At 32.7% G+C, this 24,472-nt stretch overlaps 2 protein-coding genes across 4 annotated transcripts in view; one reads left to right on the forward strand and one right to left on the reverse strand.

Moving 5' to 3' along the window:
- The window catches only part of LOC129803416 (D-2-hydroxyglutarate dehydrogenase, mitochondrial), a 121,628-nt gene extending 111,662 nt beyond the window's left edge, over positions 1-9,966 (reverse strand). Inside the window, exon 1 of the mRNA XM_055849966.1 lies at positions 9,942-9,966. The gene's annotated coding sequence lies outside the window, so the exon portion shown is untranslated. The remainder of the gene's footprint in view (positions 1-9,941) is intronic.
- LOC129803170 (uncharacterized) overlaps positions 1-16,981 on the forward strand; it is a 56,890-nt gene extending 39,909 nt beyond the window's left edge. The window contains exons 6-10 of one of the 3 annotated variants that reach the window (XM_055849552.1): positions 2,607-3,356; positions 3,594-4,157; positions 8,816-9,352; positions 14,329-14,727; positions 15,645-16,981. In XM_055849552.1, coding sequence (XP_055705527.1) covers positions 2,607-3,356; positions 3,594-4,157; positions 8,816-9,352; positions 14,329-14,715 — 2,238 coding nt within the window. In that variant the 3' untranslated portion in view covers positions 14,716-14,727; positions 15,645-16,981. Of the gene's footprint in view, positions 1-2,606; positions 3,357-3,593; positions 4,158-8,815; positions 9,353-14,328 lie in introns of all 3 variants that reach the window. The other 2 variants (XM_055849544.1, XM_055849562.1) reach the window with 2 other exon arrangements.
- The last annotated feature ends 7,491 nt before the right edge of the window (positions 16,982-24,472 follow it).

The raw sequence follows: 24,472 nt of genomic DNA on the forward strand, positions 1-24,472 counted from the left end.
AACATACAAAATATTTAAAAGAGCTACTCCTTAGGACCACTTAGAGTAAGAGCCCTGTCAGCATTGTTTCTTTGCTACCCGTTATATCCGCCACTTAGGGCAAATGATCTAGAGTTGCAGCATTAGGCCTGTTCATATACCTATGGTCTCATCGTAGAAATAATCATTTTTTGTCATAAAATGATTTTGAGGAACCACAAAATTTAGAATATGTAATGTACTATTATAGCATATCAAATATTTTTGATTTGTAGTTCTTCGAAATCATTTTGTGAGAAAAATTTAAGATTTATGCGAAGATGAAATAAGTAGGGGGAAGTAACTTGTCTTTGAATGTGTTAGCTTTTGAATTTTTAAATTTTTCGCTTATTTTCTAAATCAAAAATTCTATTCTATAAACCATGGTTGATTCTACTATTTTCTATGAAGTTACATTAATAAAATATAGGATTTTTTCATAGAAAAGTATTGAAATATTCAAAGGGTGGCGCTTTCAAAGGCTAGTACTTTCAAAGGCAGGCCATCCCCCCTATCAAAAAGGCCATAATAATAAATAATGCCGCAACTCTATCAGATACAGATTTTTAAAAAACTCTACAATTGTTAGTGGATCAAAAATTCAAGACATTTGCAAACAGGGGTAGAACCGCTAGAACCTGGTATGAAGACCTTATAGAGCAAGCTAATTTCATTAAACTTTTAATTTTTTCAAAGATTTGGATTACCAATATGAAATTTGTGGTGAGGCAAAATTTTTCCGATCCAAAGCAACTTATTTACTAATGAAAATGAGCTTTCAAAAAATTTGTATATGGTTCCGGGAGAAAAATAAAAAAAGAATATTTATATTTAGAAAATTCTCTTCCTAGAGGTATAAATTAAATATTTCACATACTTGGTGTAAAAGATCTAATGAAAAATATAGATTAAAAGCACTCGAAAATTGCTAAAATTGAAAAAAATCATTTGTTCTTCACAGGTAGAAATGTTTTTAAAAGTGGTCTAAGATTATCTTACTGTGTTATCACACTTGCACAGTAAAATTTTATTATGATTCACATTAATTGTCGCTGGTGAGAGTCCAAATGTATAATTTGTGTGTTTGAATCATTTTGTATTCAAAATTTGATCTATTTGTTGATAAAAAGGTAGACATGACCCGCAAAATTTGATATAAATTCATTTATAGCATTAATGCGAAAAATTAATGCGATTTTCTCTTTAATTTTTTAATGTGAAAAATATTTATGCTTTAGGTAAATTTAAACTTATTTTTGCAGGCCAAGTCCACTTCTTTATCAATAAATAGAAAAACCCCAAATATTAAGTAACTCAAAGACACAAATAACATATTTGGACACTCACAAGCGACAATTAATGTGAATCACATTAAAATTTTAATGTGCAAGTGTGATAACGCCGTTAGATTTGGATGTCCATTTTTCTTTACTATAGATCGTCACAATGTCGTCACAACGACGATTTCTTTTAATTGTAAGACACTTTTAAAATTGTTTTCTTCTTGGATATCCAGACTCCCAAAAGAGATGAAAGAGTTACACGGCGGGCATCACAAAAATTACATTACTGCGGTAATATTTCTTTATCGAATTTCCTTAGTTTTTTTTTTTATTTTCGTCAATTTTTTTTACGTTTACCCACTCGTTTACAATTATTTTAATTAAATAGCTAAACGTTGCTCCTTAAACTTTGTCTAAAATCTTTTGAGAATTATTTAAATTAGTTGGTAAATTACCGGTTCATATTCGGCAAAAGCCATTCCAGGTTTATCCAGCATTCCAACATTAATTGGATGTTGCAAAAATGGATTGCGAAATACACTCTCACATATGAGGTATTTGGAACATTTGGAAATTTTTCTTTTGCGAATTAATTTGTGGAAAAATGTTTTATTCAGACTGACAAAACATTTTAATGAAAAAGTAGGGAGGTATTTTCTTTTTCAAGCAAACTACAACATCCTTCTGCTCCTACTGTCTAATTTTACCCCTGTTTAACTCCTATTTTGTGAAATTATTCCTTGATTTCAGCGTAGGTCTTTGCCATGTTTAAATGAGTTAAAGAGATTAAAATTGTTCACCTTTTAAGCTCGAAATTATTAAAAATAGATATTTGGAAGAGATATTTTAAAATAAAAAATCTAAATATTTACCGGGACGAAACTATTTGGGATTTAAGATCTTTAAAGGACCCTTAAACAATTTTTTTTACGTTCTTATCAGATACTGACAAAAAAGTTTTTTTTCTGTCGCATTAGGATCTTGAAAGTGATGTTAATTATACATAACTTGCAAATATGACATTGAATATATTTTTATGTTCTTTAAAATTGATTTAACAAAATACCTATAGATATTTATACATTTATTTAAATTTACTATGCTCACAATGCATAAAACATGAAATATTATAAATGCTGTTCGGGACACTCATTTCCTTCTTTCTATTGAAATATCTTCCCGCTTTCTCTCGACAAGTAAAATATTTATCTCCCTTCGATTCGTCAAATTTAAAAATGATTGCAATTTCCCTTTTTCCATGGTGCATCATACACCAAAAATTCCAACAACCATAAATAAAATTAGTGTGACGATGCAACGAATATCACATCAGATGAGGAAGGGAATGTAAAGCGTTCCGTACGATTTACGGAGAATATCAAGGATACGGAGAGGGAGGTATGCGATGGTGAGGTGCAGTCGGGTGAAAATGCCGAAGAGGATCAGCGACCGGCAGAGATAATGTTGCTTAAAAAACAATCTAGCCTCTTTCATAATGCACTTCGTCCCAATTCGGCATTGCGCCAGCTTTTCCCAGCCGTCTCGACGGCATCCACCGCCGCTCCACCGCTCACTCATGAAGCCCTCCGGGCATTCGATGAGTCAAAGAGGGGTCCTACGCTCTCTACAATTGGAGGAGGAGGTTTGGGTGTCAGCAGTGACTCCGAGACAGATACCATTCGACGAACAATTGAGCGCAATGCACTGAGGCGCTCACTCATTAAGTATGAACCAAAGAAGAAGCCCGTTCGGCCAGACACATCGCTCGAGGAGAGAATCAGACAGCTCACCTGTGATATCGACGACCCGCCAACTGAGGGAAATGCTAAAGATCCAAGGAATGACCTCGAGCGCCGAGATAGTCCGGCCGGTGAGGAGAACCCACAGCAATCTAAATATGTTCCGGATAAGAGTTTTTCACCCAGTTCCTCAGCCAGTAGCTCCTCCAGTGGCTCTACATCGGCCTACCGCAAAATCACGGACATCTTTCATAGGGATAGGCGCCAGGAGCGCATCCCGGAGGCAGATGAAAATCCCATTGTGATTATTCCTCAGGTATCGTGAGCAGAATTTGTATTGAATTTTATTGGGGAAAAGAGGGGTCTTTTTTGTCGAAATATTTTTTGCATAATTTTTTTACACAAAAAGAAAAGTTTTGACTAAGCTCGAGATTTAAAGGTTTGTGTGTGTGGAATTTCTCAAACAATAGGATATTAGTAAAACCTCTTGAGATTTTGTAGGATTTACTTTCAAGTCAAGATGTGTGATTACGATTTTATCTCCCCGGTGCAGGATTGCCGATGTCCTGCTGCTCCGGATTTGGGAATGGGTGTACAGATGCCACAAACACATACGCAAATTCATCAAACTCCACCACGTCAGAACGAATCCAGACGTCAATTCCTGTCAACATTGGCTCCTCTGACAGCCTGTGTGGCTGGTCAGAGAGATGATTTCTCCTACTATACCCTCAGTGCTGGTGATCGTGCTTCTACAGCCAGTTCCCAATGCTCAGAATACAGTTTGGGTGACATCGAAGCCGTTCTGCATGATGATGAGGTGAAGCAAGTTGCACCAGATGTAATTGCTGGAACTCCTGGTCAGGAATCTGATGAATTAGCGGCATTTGCACAGCAAGAAGCCTCGCGTACAGATCGAATCAAAAAGCGGTACAGTGGCACTGAGACCACCACGACAAATACTCATTCGGCTGTTGCATCGGACGATGATGATGAACAGAATGATTATGGATTCAACAAGAGACCATCAGTTAGGGGCATAAAACCCAAATTTGGCACAACTAATGAAATTTTACAGCAAATGCAAGCTCAATTGGCACAACCTGGTCCTATTCAGGTAACTTATTTAAATATCGTTTAAATACTGATAAATATTGATTAACATCTTAGATATAGGTCCCAACTACGCTAAGAACTCAAATAGACTCAATTTGATCCGTTAGAATATTAATGATTCGTGCAAAGGACCTCTAAGTAATTGATGATCAAGGGGAAAACAACTTGCGAGTCTACGACATCTACCTTGTGAATATCGCGAATATTTCCACTTGTTCGTGAATATTGCGAATATTTCAGAAATATCGTGAATATTGTGAATATCGCGAATATTTGCTGAATATTGCGAACATCGCAAATATTTCGCGAATATTGCGAATATCTCGAGTATTTCTCAAATACTACGAATATCGCGAATTGAAGAGGATATTACCTAAAGATGATAAATTCAGAAAAGATTAATACCATCCACCAAGCAGATAGCGCACCAACTTGTCTCAGATTCACCTAAGAATAGACAAGAGATGATAAAGTACTCTCTCAGATAATTCAGCCTCTAAGCAAACAGTGAATATTATACCTGAAAGTACACCTAGAATTAGATCCGGTAAGAATGGATCAAACTTTTTCTTCTGGAACAGAGAAAATTTACTTTTTTCTTTGAGCACACTTTTTATTCGTCTTTCACGTTGCACAAAAAATCTAACAGTAAACTCTAGCCATATTTAAAATCATCAAGATGGGCGATATCCTGGCAGTATTTCTTATCGATATTCGATTAATCGGGATTAATTTGAATTTAGTAACTTTCAACGGATTTAGACCAATCTTGTACACGAATATTGCGAATATCGCGAATATTTTTCAAAATTCGTGAATACCGCGAATATTTGCAAAAATTTCTGAATATTGCGAATAGTAGGGAAAATATTCGAATATAATATTTTCCTCTTCCCATATGAAATTGTGAATATTTTGTGAATATTGATTCTACGACATATAATTTTGGTCAGTTGTTTTCCCCTTGTCGATGATGTAAACCCTCAGTGTATGGAAGTTTGGAAGGTAAATTGCCGAATTTTGCAAGCTAAATATTATCGAGGATCAGCCTGAGTCTATTTGGGGCCTAATATAACCTTTTTATGAGCACTTAAGCCTACATTGAGAAAGAAATCCGAAAAAGATGAAATAACATTCCGGAAATGTTACTTTTACCCTGCAATATTCATCCGAAATCGGTGTAAATATTACCCTTTTTAGGTGTATCAGGGGTTAAAGGTACCCTTTTTCATGTTAATTTTACCCTTAAAAAGGTGTAAAATAACATTAAAAAATGTTGATATATTTTTACACCTAAAAAGTGTTAAAGTTATGAGGAAAAAATGTTAATCGCACCCTATTTTTTTTTCTACATTTTGGAAATGGCTTAACATAATTGTACTCAAAACATAATTATATCAATTTCCCACTAAGTCGTCTCTCGGCTTAAGCCATTATGCCCCAGACATAGCCCCACGACTAAAGCCTAGAAACGGCTTAACCTAATTACAATAAAGCTATCGTCCGATATAATGTCCACGTAGGGGTGGTCACCGAAGACCGGTAGTCGATTCTCTTACCGTTTGACCTCTATGTCGGTAACAAACACAAGGTCAAGTAAAAAAATATATTTCTGAAAGAAATGAATCAATTACCGGTACTTAACCGATTCATTAGGGGAGACTGGGGCAAAAAGTCACAAATCGAAAAATTCAAAATTCAATATCTTCCAAGGTACAAAAGATAGCGGCTCAAATTTTTTTCTATAGATAGCCTCCATAGATCTTCTTCAATGCCGTAAGTTTCTTAAAATTCGAACAAGGAATTTAGAAAATAAAAAATATCGAAATTTTTAGCCCTATTTTTGAAATATTCTCTTTGCAGAAGATAACAATTATTACCTACTTATTTTCCAAAATGTATGCACTGGTGAATATTTTCTAAATAATATGAATTCTTTGAATACGAATCCGCTATCTATTTTAGAATTTCACAAAAGTTCTTTTCTCCAGAAATCCTTTTATTAAAAATGGCCACTTGGGGTAAAAAGTAACAAAAGGTATAGAGCAAAAAGTAACAAAAAAGCGAAGCAATTTTTGATGTCTCATGGCGAAAATAAACGTCATTATAGTGTCTCGCCGCTTGTTGTTTGCATTGGTCAAATGATTTGCAGTCTTTTTTGTGTTTTTTTTTCTAAAATAGCTTGAAAAGCGTTTTTCTCGTTTTCTCACTTTTCTCGCAGAGAAAATGGTGTTTTACAAAGGTGTATATGAACAAATTTTCTATGAAAATGTGTCATCTAGGTATTTTTTTTCCAAATTTACGAAAGCCCGTAATGAAGCGAATCAAAATATGATAACACCCAATGTCTGGTACTACTTGCTCCAGCATTTTTGAGAATAGTCACAAAATTACCTTTTAGAAATTGGCTCGATAAACGTATTTCCTTACAAAATAGAGGAAAATTACTTTCACAAAGTTGTAGAGCGGTAAATTTCCTATAAAACTGTGCTAATTAGAAATTTTTCAAGCGCTCGAGTAGCTTGCAAAAAATAAAATATCCGTTTTGTTACTTTTTGCCCCAGTCTCCCCTAACGATTAAAAACCCATGCAGCAAGGTTGGAAATTTCAAGCCTTTCAGAAAATTCGAAATTTAGGCATATCGATTGAAAAATAGGCCGTCAAATTGGTTTAATTTTAACCTTCAATGATTCAAAATGACGAATTTTTTGGTCATAGGTGTGTATAAACTAAATATTCGCTTCTGGCAACTCCAAAGCATCAATCTCTGGAGATAATATTTTTTTCTTCATTGAGGGGCACCAAATACCGAAAGTTAATATCTTTAACCGTTTAAGCTCCAGAACAGTGATAAGTTAAAAAAAAAGTGAATTCTATTATTGCTTTCTTTTTGAGTTCGAAACAGTAAAATTTCAGATCTGCCCTTTAAATTTAAATTTTAACTCTGGTACTTTGAAATTCAATTTTCTCTCTCCTTGGTACCGATATTCCCTGGGTTATTTTCTTATTTAATGTATTTGAAAATGTTTTCGCTTATTTCTATAAGTTCTTTCCCATTTACCACCTTCCTATACACAATATTCTGATTTTTTTTCCCCCGGAAAGATGTTGTTGGAAGGAAGGGTGGATAGTATAAGAAAATGAGTATTTTCGCATTTACCTAAATTCCCTGAGAATTCTTGCTTTGGCAGTGCACCAACTTCAGTTAATATATGACTTACAAGTGGAGCCATTGTCTAGCATATTCTTTCTTTCTTTGTCTCGACATAAATTGCATTGATTTTTAGAAAATCTTGCATCGTTTATACCAATTTCACTGTTTGAGATTCACAGATAGAGCAGTGCAGTTATATACAATCCCTCGATTGTGAGTTACATAAAATTAGTTCGACTCTTTACCTCTTATGCAGTTGTATTTTCCGTATTTTGGTAGAATTTTGGAAATCTGAAGTTTCGACATTTTTGACGTGACGTAGTTTATCCGTCTGATCGGTCTGTTCGTTCAGCTGTCGCTAGCTCTAGAAGCCAAACAGTTAGAGACAGAGACTTGGGATTGGGATCTTCGGAGGACCCCTCACCCCTCCATAAGTCAAGCTAAGGATCGATAACGTGCCCCACATTTTCCCCATCCCTCCGCTTTCCATCCAAAACCAAGTTTATTTTTGGATGTGTAATTGTATTTACGAAAATACAACAATATCATTCCCAACAACGGTTTTACAAGGTCAAAAGTTAAAAATGATCGAGAGAGCGTATTTCTCAATCGAATGTTATCATATTTGAGTTCGTTGGAAAGGTCTTGGAATTCCTAACAAGTCTGAAGCAGTTCCAATCGGTTCTGAACCGGTAATGAACCGATTCATAACCGATAAGTAATTTATATCCAAAAATCAATTGTATTACTCCTAAGCTATTTTGGGCAATGCGTCATGCGATTTTTTTGATTTTTGGATATGTTTTAGAGATTTCCCAGACGAACATTTCGTCTATATACGAAAATACCGTAGAATCATTCCGAATAATGGTTTTTCAAGGTCAACGGTTAAAAAGACACCAGAGACCGCATTTATCAAGCGAACGGTATCATGTTTGGGTTCGTTGGAAAGGTCTTGGAATTTCCTTTAAAATTGAACCGGTTCCAATCGGTTCTAATCGGTTCTGAACCGGTAATGAACCGATTCGTAACCGATAAGTAATTTTTATCCAAAAATCAATTGTATTACTCCTAAGCTATTTTGGACAATCTTTTGAAGTGATTCAATCTGTTCAATGAATCGGTTGTGAACCAGTAAACGGTAAATTATGCGAAAGTACTTTAGAGGTGTAGTGTCTAAGTCTCGAGTTCAAGCATTCCGCAAAGCTGGAATGCTTTTCCACCGCTTTATCATGTTATTCATTCTTTAAATATTTTCACTTCTTTTCTGTGAAAAACAAGATTTTTCTGGTAAATTAAAATGTTATTGATTGAAAAAATTCAACTGGGAAACATTTAGTTTGAACAGAATTGTTGTATGAGGAATTTTGCCAAATCCCCCAGGATTTATGAAAAATAAATTAGTAATTTCCATGACGTAATTTTCCCTAAAAGGCTATTAATAGCTCTTCTGTTCTATTTTTTTAAAATTGCAAAATATCAAAATGTAAATTTGTTTTTTGCAGACAACTCAAGTCGTTCAGCAGACGCATACAACTATCCAACAACCTCCACCTCCGCACATGATCCAGAAAATGCATCCGGCTAATGCCATCATCCATACTGTGACATCACAGCAACAACAACTGACTACAACTACTGGATCAAATACCCAATGGCCCTACTTCACTTCTTCAGAATCCCAGCAGGCTCCACAGCAGCAGCAGCTGCAGAGGAGCCAGAGCACAGGAGGATCATCCACAGAAGTTGTTCCTACGAACAGCAACTACTTCAATCACCTTCCTGCTGTTCATGGACGACACAGCTTCCATGGACATCAGGAAGCTACAATCTATCAAAATTGCCATAGTGTTGTGGAGCAGCAGCAATACGGGCGCTTCGCCAGAAGTCCCACACGTCGCCCAGAATCTCCACCGCCATTGAGGAATTACCATCAAACAATGGTGCTTATACCCTACAACAATACCGAATCCTTTGCCAGATACGCAACGAGTAATGAACAAATTCCTGGGCAACAATTCAGGCGTCTCGAATATCAACAGGTAGGTTTTCTCTGTACATATACTGAATTTTCCTTTGCCTTGACATAGAACTTTCATAATTTCCACATACTTCTTCCTCTCAAAATTCTCTCATCATTTCGATACACCAGTTGGTGTATCTAAAAATAATGTCTATAACTATTATAAGATATGGAACTATATGATAGAGGAGAGAAAAACTTTGCAAATTCACTTCGCGGAGATGAAATAATTTCCCTTTGGAAATGACTTATTAAATATTTTAATAAGAAGCACGCGTATTGCATACCTTTCCTTTGGCAATATTGGCCATGATATTCTCCTTTTGGAGCTCTCTGAATAATGTAATAAAGTTTTTCGCAATTTTACTGAGGGAAAATTCTTCCAAAAAGTTTGGAGATGATAGAGTGCTTCTGCACAAAATGACGACAACCTGGTTGATTGAGAGAGATGGGGTGACATTTCCCATGAGAATAAATAAAATGTTAATTCCTATTCGTGCATAAACGTGGAGATTTTATCCAATATAACTTTCTTACAAACCCAAATAAAAAGTAATTTCTATTTTTATAATTCACCTTAGAGGTTATATTAAAATAAGAAGGCTTACCTTTGACTTCTTGATGTATGAACCCTGAAAAAAGTTGAAAAAAAAATTTATTAGGTAAATAAAAAATAAAGAATTATCAATTAAATATTTAAAGTTAAGTTGATGTTACAGTTCAAGATTTTTCCGAAATATTTTTCTTAGATTTGTGATGCCCTAATTTTCTTAATTGTTTCAGAATTGAACAAATAGGAAGATTACGGAAAAATGATTTTATCATTTTATTCACATGTCTGTTAAAAACGTAAGTAGAGACAAATACGGTTAACCCTTTAACGTCAAAAGAGAAACTGCTGAGAAAAACTGTTATTAAAAAAGAACAATTTCCCTTTAAGACGTGAGAACAATGCTTGATTTTTTTTTAAATTAAATTGTTTCAAACAGAAGTTTTCAATGCAGGCAATGTCTTTTTTTTTTAATGTCAATTGAATTTCTAAAAAAAATATCATTGAATCTGTCCAATTTTTTAACTTCATTGTGGCAATTTTCTACTTTTATTTTTAAGGGTTTTATATAATTGCAATCTAACATTTTTTTTATCTAAAATATAAAAATAAAAAAAAAAGAATCTAATAATTCTAAAAATATAAAAAATGGAATAACACTTCACTTAATAATTCCCAGTTAGAACACAATATTTCGGCTTTCGATATCTTTTTGTGTAAAATGTTTTATTTGTTCAAAAAGGCCTCAATTTCCCTGGAGCACTTTTTCTAAGTTTGAAAAGTAATCACTTGGGGCAGAGCTTAACTATATGGTGGATGGAGCAGCTATTCCAATCAAAGCGCAATTCGTGGAATTCTACAAACTTTTCCATCCTCAACGCTTTGTTGGTTTTGATTGACTGGAGACCAAACGCGGTATCTACTTTGAAAAGAGTTTTAAAGCTATCAAATCAATCAATGCTCCATGGCTCTTCTGATGGACAGAGTCATGGAACACTCTTATCACATTAAATATTTGCTATGACTAGTCAATACAGGATCCTGGTATTACGACGTTTTTTTTATGGTCGGGATTAATCCTTGGTATCAAAACATTGAATAAACGGAATCCCTGTATTTCAGAATACTTAAATTATTGCGATACCAAAATCCCGGAATATCTTCGGGTTCCCAGGATCTTCGGGAACCTGGAATTCCGCTTTCTGTAGCGATATTTTTTCTCTTCAAAAAATTTGAAAAATTATGATCAACATTCAGAACATGAGATTCTAATAAATTGATTGTAATGAAATCATCAAAATTTGCTTCGCTTATGAAATTTATTTTAATTTCATATTTGATCTTCCGCATCGCCACAAATGCGTCCGTCGTCGTCTTAGCGTTTTGCATTTACAATATATTTAATATTTCATTAGGAATAGGCCAGTCGAAAAGAGAGAGCAAGATTTCCAAGCCAATCTAATCAATTGTCGGACAATTTTATTATAAACATACTTTCGTAACTTTTTATAATCACTATCACAAATTTTAGGTATTGGAATTAGAATATTTTAATTTCATCACAAAAATATGGTTTATCCCTCTTTTACAATTGTGATAAAGAGAAAAAGAATATCAAAAAGAAAAACGATAAGAGATAAAACAATGAAAAACACCAAAAAAAAAAGAACCAAGAAGTGAAAAAAGGTGAAAAAATAAGAAGCGTAAGCAAGATGAAGAAAAGATAAGAAAATGCTTCTTTAAGATTTATTTAGCCTGAAAAAATCGAGGAGTCCCATTCGCGGACCTACGTATGTCACTAGGATGTGCGTTGAAAAGCACAAAAACAGTGACTAGTAAAGACAGTCACTCCTGACCTTAGGGCCTAAATAGATTCAGGCTGATCCTTGCGAATATTAGCCTATAAAAGTTTAGGCACTATGAGTCCCTCAACCCTGGCCGAACCCCCCCCCCCCCAACCAAAAGACTCGACAGGTATTTAGGACATTCAGAAATTAACAAATGATATAGAAAGAGCACAGCTCTGGAATTTAAGTGAGAAATAAGATCACAGCCTCACAGCCAATAAATACATTTCTATGGGGAGTGATATGGTCCTATTGAACAAAAGTCAGTCAGAAGATGAATAGTGTCACTATCCACCGCAAAGAAAAGCTCTGTTCCAATTGAAGAAAGAAAAAAGAAGCGCTCATGCGAAGAGCAAGAGAATCTTGTAATGCCCTAGACCACTTACGACTTAACGAGAGACAGCTTAACGTAATTATAATCACAATATGATCAGATTACATTTCCATCAGTTTCTGACTAATCCGTTTCTCAACTTAAGCCGATAAACGGCTTAGTTAGTGGGAAATTAATGGGAATTCAGCCAAATCATTATTTTGATTATAATTACAGTAAGCCGTCTCTTGGCTTAAGTCGTAAGTGTGTCTAGATCTAGAGGGCATAATGTGCGTGCTGATGTCCCGAAATCGCCTAAGGTTATAAAAAGAATAGTTGACATTTCGTCAAATTGATCTGGCATGATCTGATCAAGATAATGTGGAATTGAAGATTTTTGCAAGGTTTTTAACATGATCAACAATAGAAATAAGTTACGCGTAACGGGGTAAAGGAAAAAATTGAAAGGAGTAATTTTCGTTAAAATGAAATACTTTCACACAATTTACGTAAATACGTACAATGTACAAACGTTTCAATTAAAATTGCTCCATTTTTATGAAAATATCTTACAATGGGTCCCGGTCAAAATCCCGAAAGCCAAAATCGCGAATGGTCCAAAATCCCGAAAGGCAAAATCCCGAATGGGCCAAAATTCCGAAAGCCAAAATTCCGAATTTTTAAAAGTGTCATAGGTACTTCCACGATTGCCAGCGCTTGCTGGAGGCAAAGGGAAATTTTCTGTGCCTTGGGAGATTGTTCTACACATTGTCCTCCATATAATTTCATCCTTTACAGGATTTTGAACATTCATTCTTGATTTCGGTTTTCTGGATTTTGCTTTTCAGGATTTTGGCTGCCTCCGCTTACAATGTGTAGAGCAAACCGTACAAAACCTCTGTAAATTAGAGATTTTCATGAAATTGAAAGGGTGTTCATTTTTAAAAATCTCTAGATATGTCAGTGCTGGAGCTTATTGAGTGATGTGTTAATTTACTTTAAATTTAAATAAAAATATGGTCAAATTCAACTTTAAAAAGATTAAAAAATTATTCTCTTATATACACAGTAAAAAAATTACAACTAAAATAGTGTGTAATTTTTTACATCACTATTTTAGTGGTAATTTTGAAAAACGTGTAATTTTTGAAACGTGTAATTTCCCACTTGTAATTTCTTGCGTGTACTTTTTTTTGCATGTAATATGCAGAATGTAATCTGGAATTCTGTGTAAAGTGGTGCTTACACTTAAAATAAAGTGGTGCTTTTCTAGTGGCACAGTTCCACTTGAATAATGGTAAAAATTACATTTTTGAATTACACGCTGAAAATTTTTACACAAATTTTTTTTACACAAAATTTACCATTTTAATAGTGGTAAAAAATTAAAATTAACATTTTTAGTGGTAATTTAGAATACACGTTATATTTTTTACACGATTTCTTACTGTGTATTCTCAATTATGGTAACTTTTGTTTTCATACTCAAAATTTCAAGTTATTAAGTTACGATAAATGCATATTGAACATCATTTGATGAAATAACACAGTATTCCGATAGAAAATTATGTGTTCTTCATTAGACAACAATTAATTAAATCTGTTTTATTATTGGAGTCACATAAAGAATATTCAGTTTAAAAAAAACATTAATATTAGTTTGAAAATTCATAATACCTGAAAATTTGTTTACTTAAAAGTTACTAGGAAATTTTGAGAGCAATGATATGTTAAAAAGTCGACAGAGTAGATACAAAAATGATGTTTGTTGCTTCCAAAAATGGGCAGAAACTAAAGTATAGAGTTAAAGAAAATAATGACAAAATAATTTTCTTATGTGTTGTCAGACAATAGTCGTTAAAGGGTTAAAATATATCTATAGTTTTGAGCCTGAGAAGCAATATTATGGATTACCTTTTCCGATCATTAAGAACGATTTTTAAACATGATATTTAGCAGCAAAAACATCGATGAAGGAATAGAAATTAAGAAATTAAGAAATTTCTCCTTGTATTTTCAACTTTAACTTTTTAGTGAGATTTTTTCAAGCATAAATTCGTTTAAAAGCAATAAAATTAGAACGCCTTTGAGTAAATTAATTGATATGTCATACACGAAAAAGGTACAAAGGATGAATGTTAATTTTGTTGGGAATTAGAGACACTCTCAAGACATCTTCAGAAGTTTTACAGATTTAGCGAAACTATCCTGAGCAAATGAGTGAAAGGAAGAAAACAAGAAAGGGAAATGTGAGTGGAATTATCAACTTGATTGTGTACTTTCAGGTGACGCAGCAGACAATTCGCGTTCCCATGGGATACCCACTCCCGGGGATGCAGTTGCATGTGGTGGCAGGACGAGGTGGTGCTGCCCACGCTAACTATGCTGCCTTCCCACGCCCACGACGTCCGGGAAATTACGCTTATGTGACGCCAGGGGCCCAGGAGAAGGATACCACAGGCGGTGCCGTGAAGTACATCGAGCGCGGTGCTCCCGAGGGGGCGGCAAGCGTGCCACCCGGTGACGTGAGTGCCGGCAATGGTGCACTCATGTCACCGGTCTCGGGGGCGCCACACACAACCTCCACGGGTGCAGCGCAAACAACAACGTCAGGAGTCACCACCACGTCAGCCGCTGCGACGGGTGCCGTCTTCTATGCCATGAACGTTTGACCCGGGGATTAGGTTAGTGTTAGGATAAGTGTCGAGACCACACGTGTGGCCACAAGCGAATGGGAATTGCAACCGGCCAGTGGCTGCGACTGACGTTGCAGACACTGTGAACTGGGCGATTTCGCACAAATTACCATGTCATTGGTCTTTTTTTTCCCACTTCACACCTACAAAGTGGTCCAGCCTAGGTGCTTCAAATTACAAATCTCTCATTTCAATTCCTTTACCAAATTTTTCTGTTTATTTTCTTTCAATAATTCTTGAAAATGATAATTGTGTAAAATTTTATTTTTGAAGCACTTAGATTAAGCCATTCGGTGTATCTTTTATTCATCACATCGCTTATCAATGAAAGCACCACTTTGACAAATTTTAAAATATGCGAACGGATATTCTGCTTTGAGTGCTCTAAAATGAGGGTGATTTTTTTCATTCAATGGAAACAGAAATGTTTGGGGTTGCTTGTTTTGCGATGAGCCAATAATGATAAATTGAATGATTCATTGATGAACCCCATACTCTTTCTAAATTATGAATGCCGCTTTTATTTCAAAATGGAAATTTTTCCTCTCATAAATCAGTATACTTTCCAGCATGTGAATTGAACTGTTTTAAATTGAAGCACTTTTAATTGCTCGAACTCTTAGGAAGAAATTACATTTGATTTTGAAGATAGCTTTTTACTTAAGATGTAGGTCTCCCATTTTCTAATCATTTTGGCATAATTTTGCAAATATTTCCGAGAAAGAAAATCCATGCGGGTGTTTGTTGACCTAAATCCAAGAAAAAAATCATTTTCATCTAATGAATTTGAAAGATTTTTTTTTACTATTTCTACCATAGGAAAACATACTTTATAGAATATCTCAGAAACATACTTTATGGAATATCTCAAAAACTATTTCTAGTTCCTGTTTCTTCATTTATAGATATTCTTTGGAGACAGTCCAAATTTAAGAAAGGTTTGCGAGGCAGTTTCATAAAAAAGTTAGATTAAACTTTGCAAATATTAAACAGAATCAAAGATTTATGTCCTTTATTCTGTGAGTCACAATTGGGTATAGACGCAAAGAAATCTGAATTTCATGAATCTTTTATGAGAAAGACAATTTGTCTTTAAAGTCAGAGTGAAAAGTTCCCCGTGTAGGGCAATTTCGCGTAAAGATAAGACAGTTATATTAATATCGAACAATTAATATCGAAAATTAATGTTTATTTAAACAATATAATGGGTTAAATATATTATTTTATGAGGCCTCAATTTGACCTTTAAAGACAAAAATATCATACAGCAAAGTTTTATTACACAATTTTAGTATGGGAGGGTAAGGTAGTCCATATTAGCATAATTTTTATACGTTCTCTTTATATGACCATGAACTACATTCGATCTAAAATTATAACATGTCTGTTTTATCTATGAATTGACTATCTAAAAATATTAATTAATAATAGTCTAGTCTCTAATATTTACTGTGGTTTTACGGGTTTTACTAATACTTTACTGAAAATTTAATGTTTTGTTTTTGTACGCAATTTTTTGCTCGGTTTTACTAATTTTATTCTCAAATGAAATCTATTTAAAACGTGAATTTCTTTTGTTTTTCGTAAGAGATTTACACTAAATTATCATAGAATTATCAACAATTGATGATAAGCCAACTAATATTTAATATAAATATGAAAATTTCTTAGGATAACTAAAAGAAAATTCACAATATTCGAAGGCATAAACGTTCGAAGGGAGAGTACTTTGCCCTACGTTTTTCAGAACGTTTTTTTTTCACAACATAGGATTTTCAAGATTTATCATCTTGAAAATCATATAGGTATAATTATTTTAAATTATTCTAAAAAATAATTTTTACAAACACAATGTCATTTTGTAGATTATCAAAAAATATCAAGAATAACTTTTTTTTAATTTCCCTTTTTTCCTTCACCAATAAAAAAAACTTCCGTTTGTATGAAAATACTTTAAAGAAATTAATTCAAACGACTATTCGACACTTTTTATGAAAATAGCATCTTTATGAGCTTTCCAAATAAAAGGTATGAGCTCTCTTTTCTTTCAACGATAATTACTAAAACTTTCACACAATGAAGTGTCCCTCACATAAATAAAGTTTACTAGAAAATTATTTCAATTATTTAAATAATAAAATAGCAATGGTTCAGAAATTATTGCAAGACAGACTTTATAGAAAGTTTTCTTTAAAAATATTTAATTAATAAAATGTTTAAGTCAAAACAAAAAAGAAGAAAATTGAAACTGCTTCGGTTTTATTCAATTTTACACGCTAATGATCGATATATATATATATATATATATATATATATATATATATATATATATATATATATATATATAGGATTTTTCAAAGTCGAAGCCCAAACTTGTCAAGATGTAAGTCATATAAGATTAGCAGAAACAAGTTAAAATTTTTGCTTATTCTTGCAAAATTTTGAGTAACCTTTCCGATGATCGAAAGTACAAACGATTAATCAAAGCCTGCATGATGTTTTTTTTCGTGTATGTTTTAGAGAGTATTTATTCTGTAAAATCTGCCAGTAAATGATTAAGTAAAGGAAATTTATACAAAGGATCTCTAATCGATATCCTAAGCCCTCAGTGTATGACAGTTTGTGATAAATTTTTACTGCTAAATTTTACTGGTTAAGTATTCTGAAGAATCAGCATCATGAGCCTATTTGGGCCCTAATGCCGACTTAATATCATTTATAATTACAAAAATTATTTGACTGAACTCATAATTTTCCCACTAACTAAGCCGTTTCTCGACTTAAGTCGTGAAACGGATTATTCAGAAACTGATGGAAATGTAACCTAATCATAATTTTGATTATAATTACCATAAGCCATTCCTCGACTTGAGTCGTAAGTGTGTCTTGGTTTTAAGGGGTAAGGAATATATCGACGGTTCCATTCCATACTATGCTGTCTCAGAATGACAACTTTTCAGGAGAGCCATTTAAAGTTGGAGATTTCCTATGCTGCCCGTGTAAATTTTTTTCGAAAGTCTCAAATATCTCGTTACCCGAACATCGGATGACCACCCAATTTTCACCATTTGTAGATCTCGGTCTCAGGAGCAACATAACTCTCGAAGTAACATAAGGCTAATTCGTCTTAGCATAGTATCGAATGGAGCAGTCGATATACTCTCTTACTACATTATATCCCTTGTACGACTCACGATGAACTCACGTCCGTACTCACTGAGATCGTACGATCGACTAAACTTAATAGTCGTCCCCACCATCACCAGAGGCGCTGGCCTAGAAAGTAGACATTGCGTCTAGGATATTTAGTGTTGTCTTAGCAGAGCATTTATTGCTATAATGCGAGATATATAAGTTCTCCAGACGTAGTTTTGTAATAAACATTTACTTTCTGACACTCAATGAGTGAAGCGGTATAGCACTCGCTTTATAAACATTGAGTGAAATCCGAAAGTTAAAATAACATTCCGAAAATGTTTATTTTACCCTGAAGTATTGATCCGAAATCGGTGTAAATATTATGCTTTTTATGTGTTTTAGGGGTTAGAGTTACCCTTTTTCATGCTAATTTTACCCTTAAAAAGGTTTAAAAGTAACATTAAAAAATGTTGATATATTTTTACACCAAAAAAGTGTTAAAGTTACGAGGAAAAAAGTTAATCGCATCCCGTTTTTTCTCAGTGATTAAGTACACTGAGAAAAAAAGGGGGCGCAATTAACTTTTTTCCTCTTAACTTTAACATTTTTTGGTGTAAAAATTTATTAATATTTTTTAATGTTAATTTTACACCTTTTTAAGTGTAAAATTAACATGAAAAAGGGTAACTTTATCCCCTGATACACCTAAAAAGGGTAATATTTACACCGATTTCGGATCAATACTACAGGGTAAAATAAACATTTCCGGAATGTTTTTTTTAACTTTTTCGAATTTCTCTCAGTGTATATGAGAGTGACAAAAATTTGGAGTCAGTAAAATCACTTTTTCTTGGACTTTTAGATCAAAACATAATTTAGATAGCCGCAGAAAAAATGGGTCACCGGTAACCCGATCGTCCTTAATCCTTTAAGGACGAATGAGACACCGGTGTCGTCGCAAAAACAAATAAAAAAACATTTTTTTGACTATAGGATGTTATGATGTCCTCTATTAGTCAGAAAAAAATGGTTTTTGTTTTTAGGACATCGGTATTCTACTCATCCTTAAAGAGTTAAAGGGTTAATTAGCAAAATTATTTAAAAACGATATTTTTAAGATTTTTGTGTTCGGCTGGTGATTAAACATTTCAAATTACCGTAGATGCGTGTGACTTTGCCCCCCTACTATTCGTACACTTTTCTTTAATTCTAATATTTAAGAACGGTTCTCATTGATCAGACATGGTAAATCGGATCGGAAAAAAACAATCCTTAAGTACTAGAATTAAAGAAAAGCTTACGAACAGGAGGGGGGCAAAGTCATCCACGGAGGACGAAGTTACCCGCATCTACGGTATTTCGGGCCCGCTTCTTAATTAATTAATTATCAAACTATTGTGCCTAAACTGTGTTACATATTCGAATTTGCTTTTCTGAGTTCGAGCAATAAAGTAAAATATCAAAAGAAACGACATTTTTACATATAAATAGACTTCTTCAAAGCGCGATATTGCACTCAAGGGAATAAATACCGTGGAAAAGCTTTAAGAAATGATGATAAATAGCTGGGACAAAAAGGAGCGTTGAATGACAAACGAATAGTATATATACATAAAACATATAAAAGTCCTATAAGGGCGGAAAATCTCCTCAATTGCTATTCATGAGTGTTATTTAAACTTGTATAGCACCTCGAGAATTTTATGAGTATATACACAGACCACGAAAAATATCCCAGTGGAAAATCATATTTCATCACAGAGAGACGATGTGGATGACTTTATGAGCAATCTTCCTAAATATTTCTTCGAATGACATCGATTTTAATTGCATGAAACTTTTTAAAGTGCTCAAAATGATTGGAAGGAGAATTTTATTGGTGAAACTTGAGCAACATTGCAATAAAATTTTATTTTTATGAATTTCTTTTTGCTGGAAGAATGGTCATCTTTTCATTTTTTTTTTTATTTGTTGATAAGGAAAACAGTGCCAAAGGAACAAGATTTTATTTTATTGATATGATTGCAAAAGGAAGTACACATTCTTCCCCTTACGATATTTCTCTTTCAATTGACAAAGATGCAGTGCTCTTAGCCACATAGTAAAGAGAGGTTGGTGAATGGAGTTGAGAGTAATAATTTTAACCAAAGATTGTGAAGAAAAAAAAATATCTTATCAAGATTGATATTTTTGTTACTCATCTCCTTATAAGAAATTTGTAGAATTAGCAAAAAAGTGCAAGCATATTTAAAAAAAAAAAACACTACTTTAATGATGACGCTGCGGGAGAAAACGAAAGAGAAACTTTAACTTCAAAGAGAACATACTAAAGATATTCTATATAGATTTGTATTTCAAACATTAAGATGTATAATCTCAGAATGTGACGATAAGAAAAGGCAACTCTGAAGTTTACGATTGAGAAATGCTGAATGAATGGGAAGTGAATAAAATTCTTTTAGTATAGCAATTATACTATTTATCAGATTTTAAATATTTGATATATATTTTATTTGCATAATGCAACATTATGAAGGAAGAGGAAAAGAAAAATTGATAGAGAACAAATAATAGAGAGGGAAATTGTTATTAGTCTGATTTTGTTATAGAAATTCAGTACCTTCTCGGATTGTTTTTACCAGCTAAAATTAAAACTAGAAATTCTATTTTATTGATTAATTTATAAATGAATTTATAAATATCTCATGATGTAGGTGTAAGATAAATCACGTAGTAATTAATAAATTGAAAAGAGAATCAAAATAAAGCTCCTTGAGGAAAACACTCAAGTAACGGCATTTAAATTAATTTCAAGTCTAACAATAACGTGACACAAACAAAATATTGCATCGTTAAATGGCACAGACCAAAACAGAAAAGATGAAGAGAGTAAATGAGTGCGGATGTATAACCAAAAAATTAAAAAAAAAAACAAAAGATATCTTTGAATCACATTCTTGATAGAATACCACTCTGTATTTAATTATAATCAAATTAATTTAGTGAGAACTTTAGTATTAGTAATTTTAGTGAAAATAAAGAAATTGAGAGTATTAAAAGTAAAACATGAAAAATTAATACGTATTCAAAATATATAAACATTATACACAATAACTTTAAAAAGGTATTAACTCAATTGAGAGAAGATATTCTCAAAAATAAAAAAAACAACATGAATATAACACAAAAAAAAAACTGAACATAAATTAAAGTGTCGGCAGCTCATCTTTCATGTCCTTCACTTTTGATCGCGAATTTTTGAACGCAGGTGTATCTAAAACTCAATACTGTAGTAATCATGAAATGAAATTAACATTAACCAAAACAAAAAAAATTGAATGCATTTAATATTGAGAAGAATGTTTTATTTGTACGACCCAAACAAAGGAGGACCTCATTAGAGAAAGAAAAAAAGTCTCTTGGGCGACAAGATTAACATTTTACGGTCGAATTTAAAGCAATTTTTGCAGATATAGAGATGGCAGCAAGGAAAATATAACTTAAAGAAACACATTTGATGAAAACAATTGTATTTAATATGAAATAAAATTTAAAAAAATATTAGAAGTTTCCTCACTTAGAGGCCTAAAAAAATTGTTTATTGATATTTATTGGGAGTTACAATAAATGACAGAGAGAACACCAAAAAAGTATTTGCAGAGAAAACAATATTATAATTTAAGAAAAAAAGAAGTAAAAAAAAATGAAATGAAAAAAAAACAAAAAAGGAAAATAGCGATAAATGTAATATTGTAAAACAACAATAATTTATTGAAACTTTGTATTCTCTATTTAGAAATCCAAAAAAAGAGAAATAAAACTTTTGTTTATATAAGAAAAAGAAAAGAGAAAAAATGAAAACATATTATGAAGGATATAAAATTGTTTGTCAATAATTCAAAACGAAACTTCTTCTATTTTCGAATTTGCTAACCTATGTCTTCTCCAAAAAAAAAGTCCTTTTGCTTCCTTTCGTTCCAGTATCACGAGAGAGATGGGATTAAAATTGGTCCAAATGGAAAGGATAAGAAATCACAAAACAAATGGGATTACAGAAGAATTTTCCCCAAGAGATAAAATTGTATTATTGCCGATGTTCTGTCGTATGGCAAGAAATTCAGCCCATAAGGGAGAAAGAAAATTTACCACACACAAGCCCTGGACGGACTGAGATTTTTTCCTTGATTTATTAGAAGGCGAATATAGAAAATTGGCAGTAATTTCATTCTTAACACTTCAATTCCACATTCTTCCTCCCAATTTACTTAACGATGATGCCTATTTACCCACATTTTGGGGAAAAATGAACAATCCGGAACTACAGCAACAGGAAAAATTAAAGCTATGACTAATTTTGAAAAATAATATTTCGAAAAAATAGTTATTTATGGCTCTAGCACCTTGATCAGGAAAATTTCATGTAATCTAAATTCACGTCCCTTTCTTTCTCAAAAGATTTGCATATGTCTATCTCATTCATTCGGACTCTTCTTCTTCGTGTGAACATCACACCAAATTCATTTTAGTTCAATCGAATTTTGAGTACGAAAGAATAAGATAGACATAGGGTGGAGTCATTAATTATGGACATTATACACGTTATACACTCATGGACAGCTTGCAAAAACTTAAAGTCTTATCTATAATAGATTTCTCAAAAATCAAAAAAAAATTGTTAAACATATCAGAAAATATTTATTTTATCATTTTTCGAAATCTGTTTTACGTAAAAATTTAAGTTTTTTCCATGCTGCCCGTATAACATCAATAAGTATGACACCCCCTATGCAACACATTTGAGAAAGAAAAGGATGCTAATTTTGATTTCATAAAATTATCCCAATCTAAAAGGTGTACCGAAAGCTTTAGAAATAAAATTAAAAATCCGCAAAAATGAAAGAGAAATAATAAGAGCCATTTTAAGATTGTCATTGTAAGGTTTAAGGTCATTGTAAGATCATGTTAAAGTTTTCAGGAGCAACTTATTTGGAGGTTTCTCGACAATCGTATGTGGCTAACTCAAACCGCTTAGCTTTGAGAACTCGTAACGAACGGAAAAAAACTAGAAAATTTCTTTTAAAACGTGAGAATCGCAAAAAATGTGTTACAAAAATCAGATTTAAGAAATAAAAAATCATATTGCTTCCTTTGTTAATTTCATAAATAAAATTTAAATAAAAATATATAAAATAAATTTCAAGCCGTATAACTGTGCTTGATAGCTTTTAAAACCTTAATACAAAACTCAAATGGTTAAAGTTTTAAATTAAATTGCAGATTTTTTTTTCGAGGATATCACTACCATATAAAAAACTTTGCATTTCGGATTTGTTTTATATTTCACATAAAGAATTTATTTATATTGCTCAAATAAAACTTTAATGTTGCAAAACTTTCATGCTTATGGAAAGTTTAATGCAACAAGTATTCACTTGTTTTTTTTATGCACTTTATTTCTCAGAATGCAATTTTAACTTCATAGTAAATTTATTATGTACCGTCTGCTGCAGTTTTTCTTAATTAAATCGTGGTAAATATACTATCATAAATTTCTTAAAATTACTATACTTGAAGGATTTATTAAGTAGTTATACCCTCATTTAATTTAAATATTCAAAAATCAGGAAATTATGGCTCAAGCATACCTTTTAGATCAAGAAAATTTAATATATATAGTCAAAATTCACATACCTTTCTTTCTTAAAAGCTTTGCATATGTCTATACTATTCTTTCGGTCTCAAAATTAGACTGAACTAAATTTAATTTGGCGTGATGTTCAAAAGAAGAAGAGTGCTAAAGAGTAGCATAGACATATGCAAAGTTTTTAAGAAAGGGATGTGAATGTGAATTTTGACTTTTTGAAATTTTCCTAATCTAAAACGTGTGCCGAGAAGGCATTATGATACCATAAATATGGGAATTGTCAATTGATTTAAATGGATATCTGATCATTTTTTAATTTCTTCTCATTAAAGCTGATTTTTTACTATTCAATATGCATAATTTACTGACCAATTTAAATTTCTATTACCTAAACACAGCTAATTTATTGATAAAAAATATTTATTCTGAAAAGAATCACGTCAAGCAATCTAAAATGGATAAAATTGGGTCTTCAGATTTCTCTGATCCCAAAATTTAACTTATTATAGATTTAAAAATTATCGAATTTTGAGTTGCAAGCAGTCTGTACTTGTTTTGGAATCGCAGTGTCTATAAGCTTACTTGGGCTCACAAAGTGTATACAGATTGTATTATTTGGCATATACAACCTGCTAAGAAGCTTTTTAACGGTTTTTGGTAAGGATTTGGGGTACCAACTCTAACCGTGGTATCACACTAGAGAATTTCACATGAAAATTTTCATGTGATTCACATCAATTGTTGCTGATATATGCCCTATTGTGCAATTTTCTTCAAGAACTTTTAGAAATCGATTCATTTAGTGATAAAAAAGTAGACTCGAGTCACAAAAATTGGTTTAAATAGATTAAAATAGCATAAATACGATTGATAACTAATGAGCAAATAATGAGCAAAATTTGCTCATTACATTTGCATCTGGTACTACTTTATTGCAGTCATTCGGGTAGT

This window comes from Phlebotomus papatasi, chromosome 1 (genome assembly GCF_024763615.1).
Source record: "Phlebotomus papatasi isolate M1 chromosome 1, Ppap_2.1, whole genome shotgun sequence".
Taxonomy (NCBI): domain Eukaryota; kingdom Metazoa; phylum Arthropoda; class Insecta; order Diptera; family Psychodidae; genus Phlebotomus; species Phlebotomus papatasi.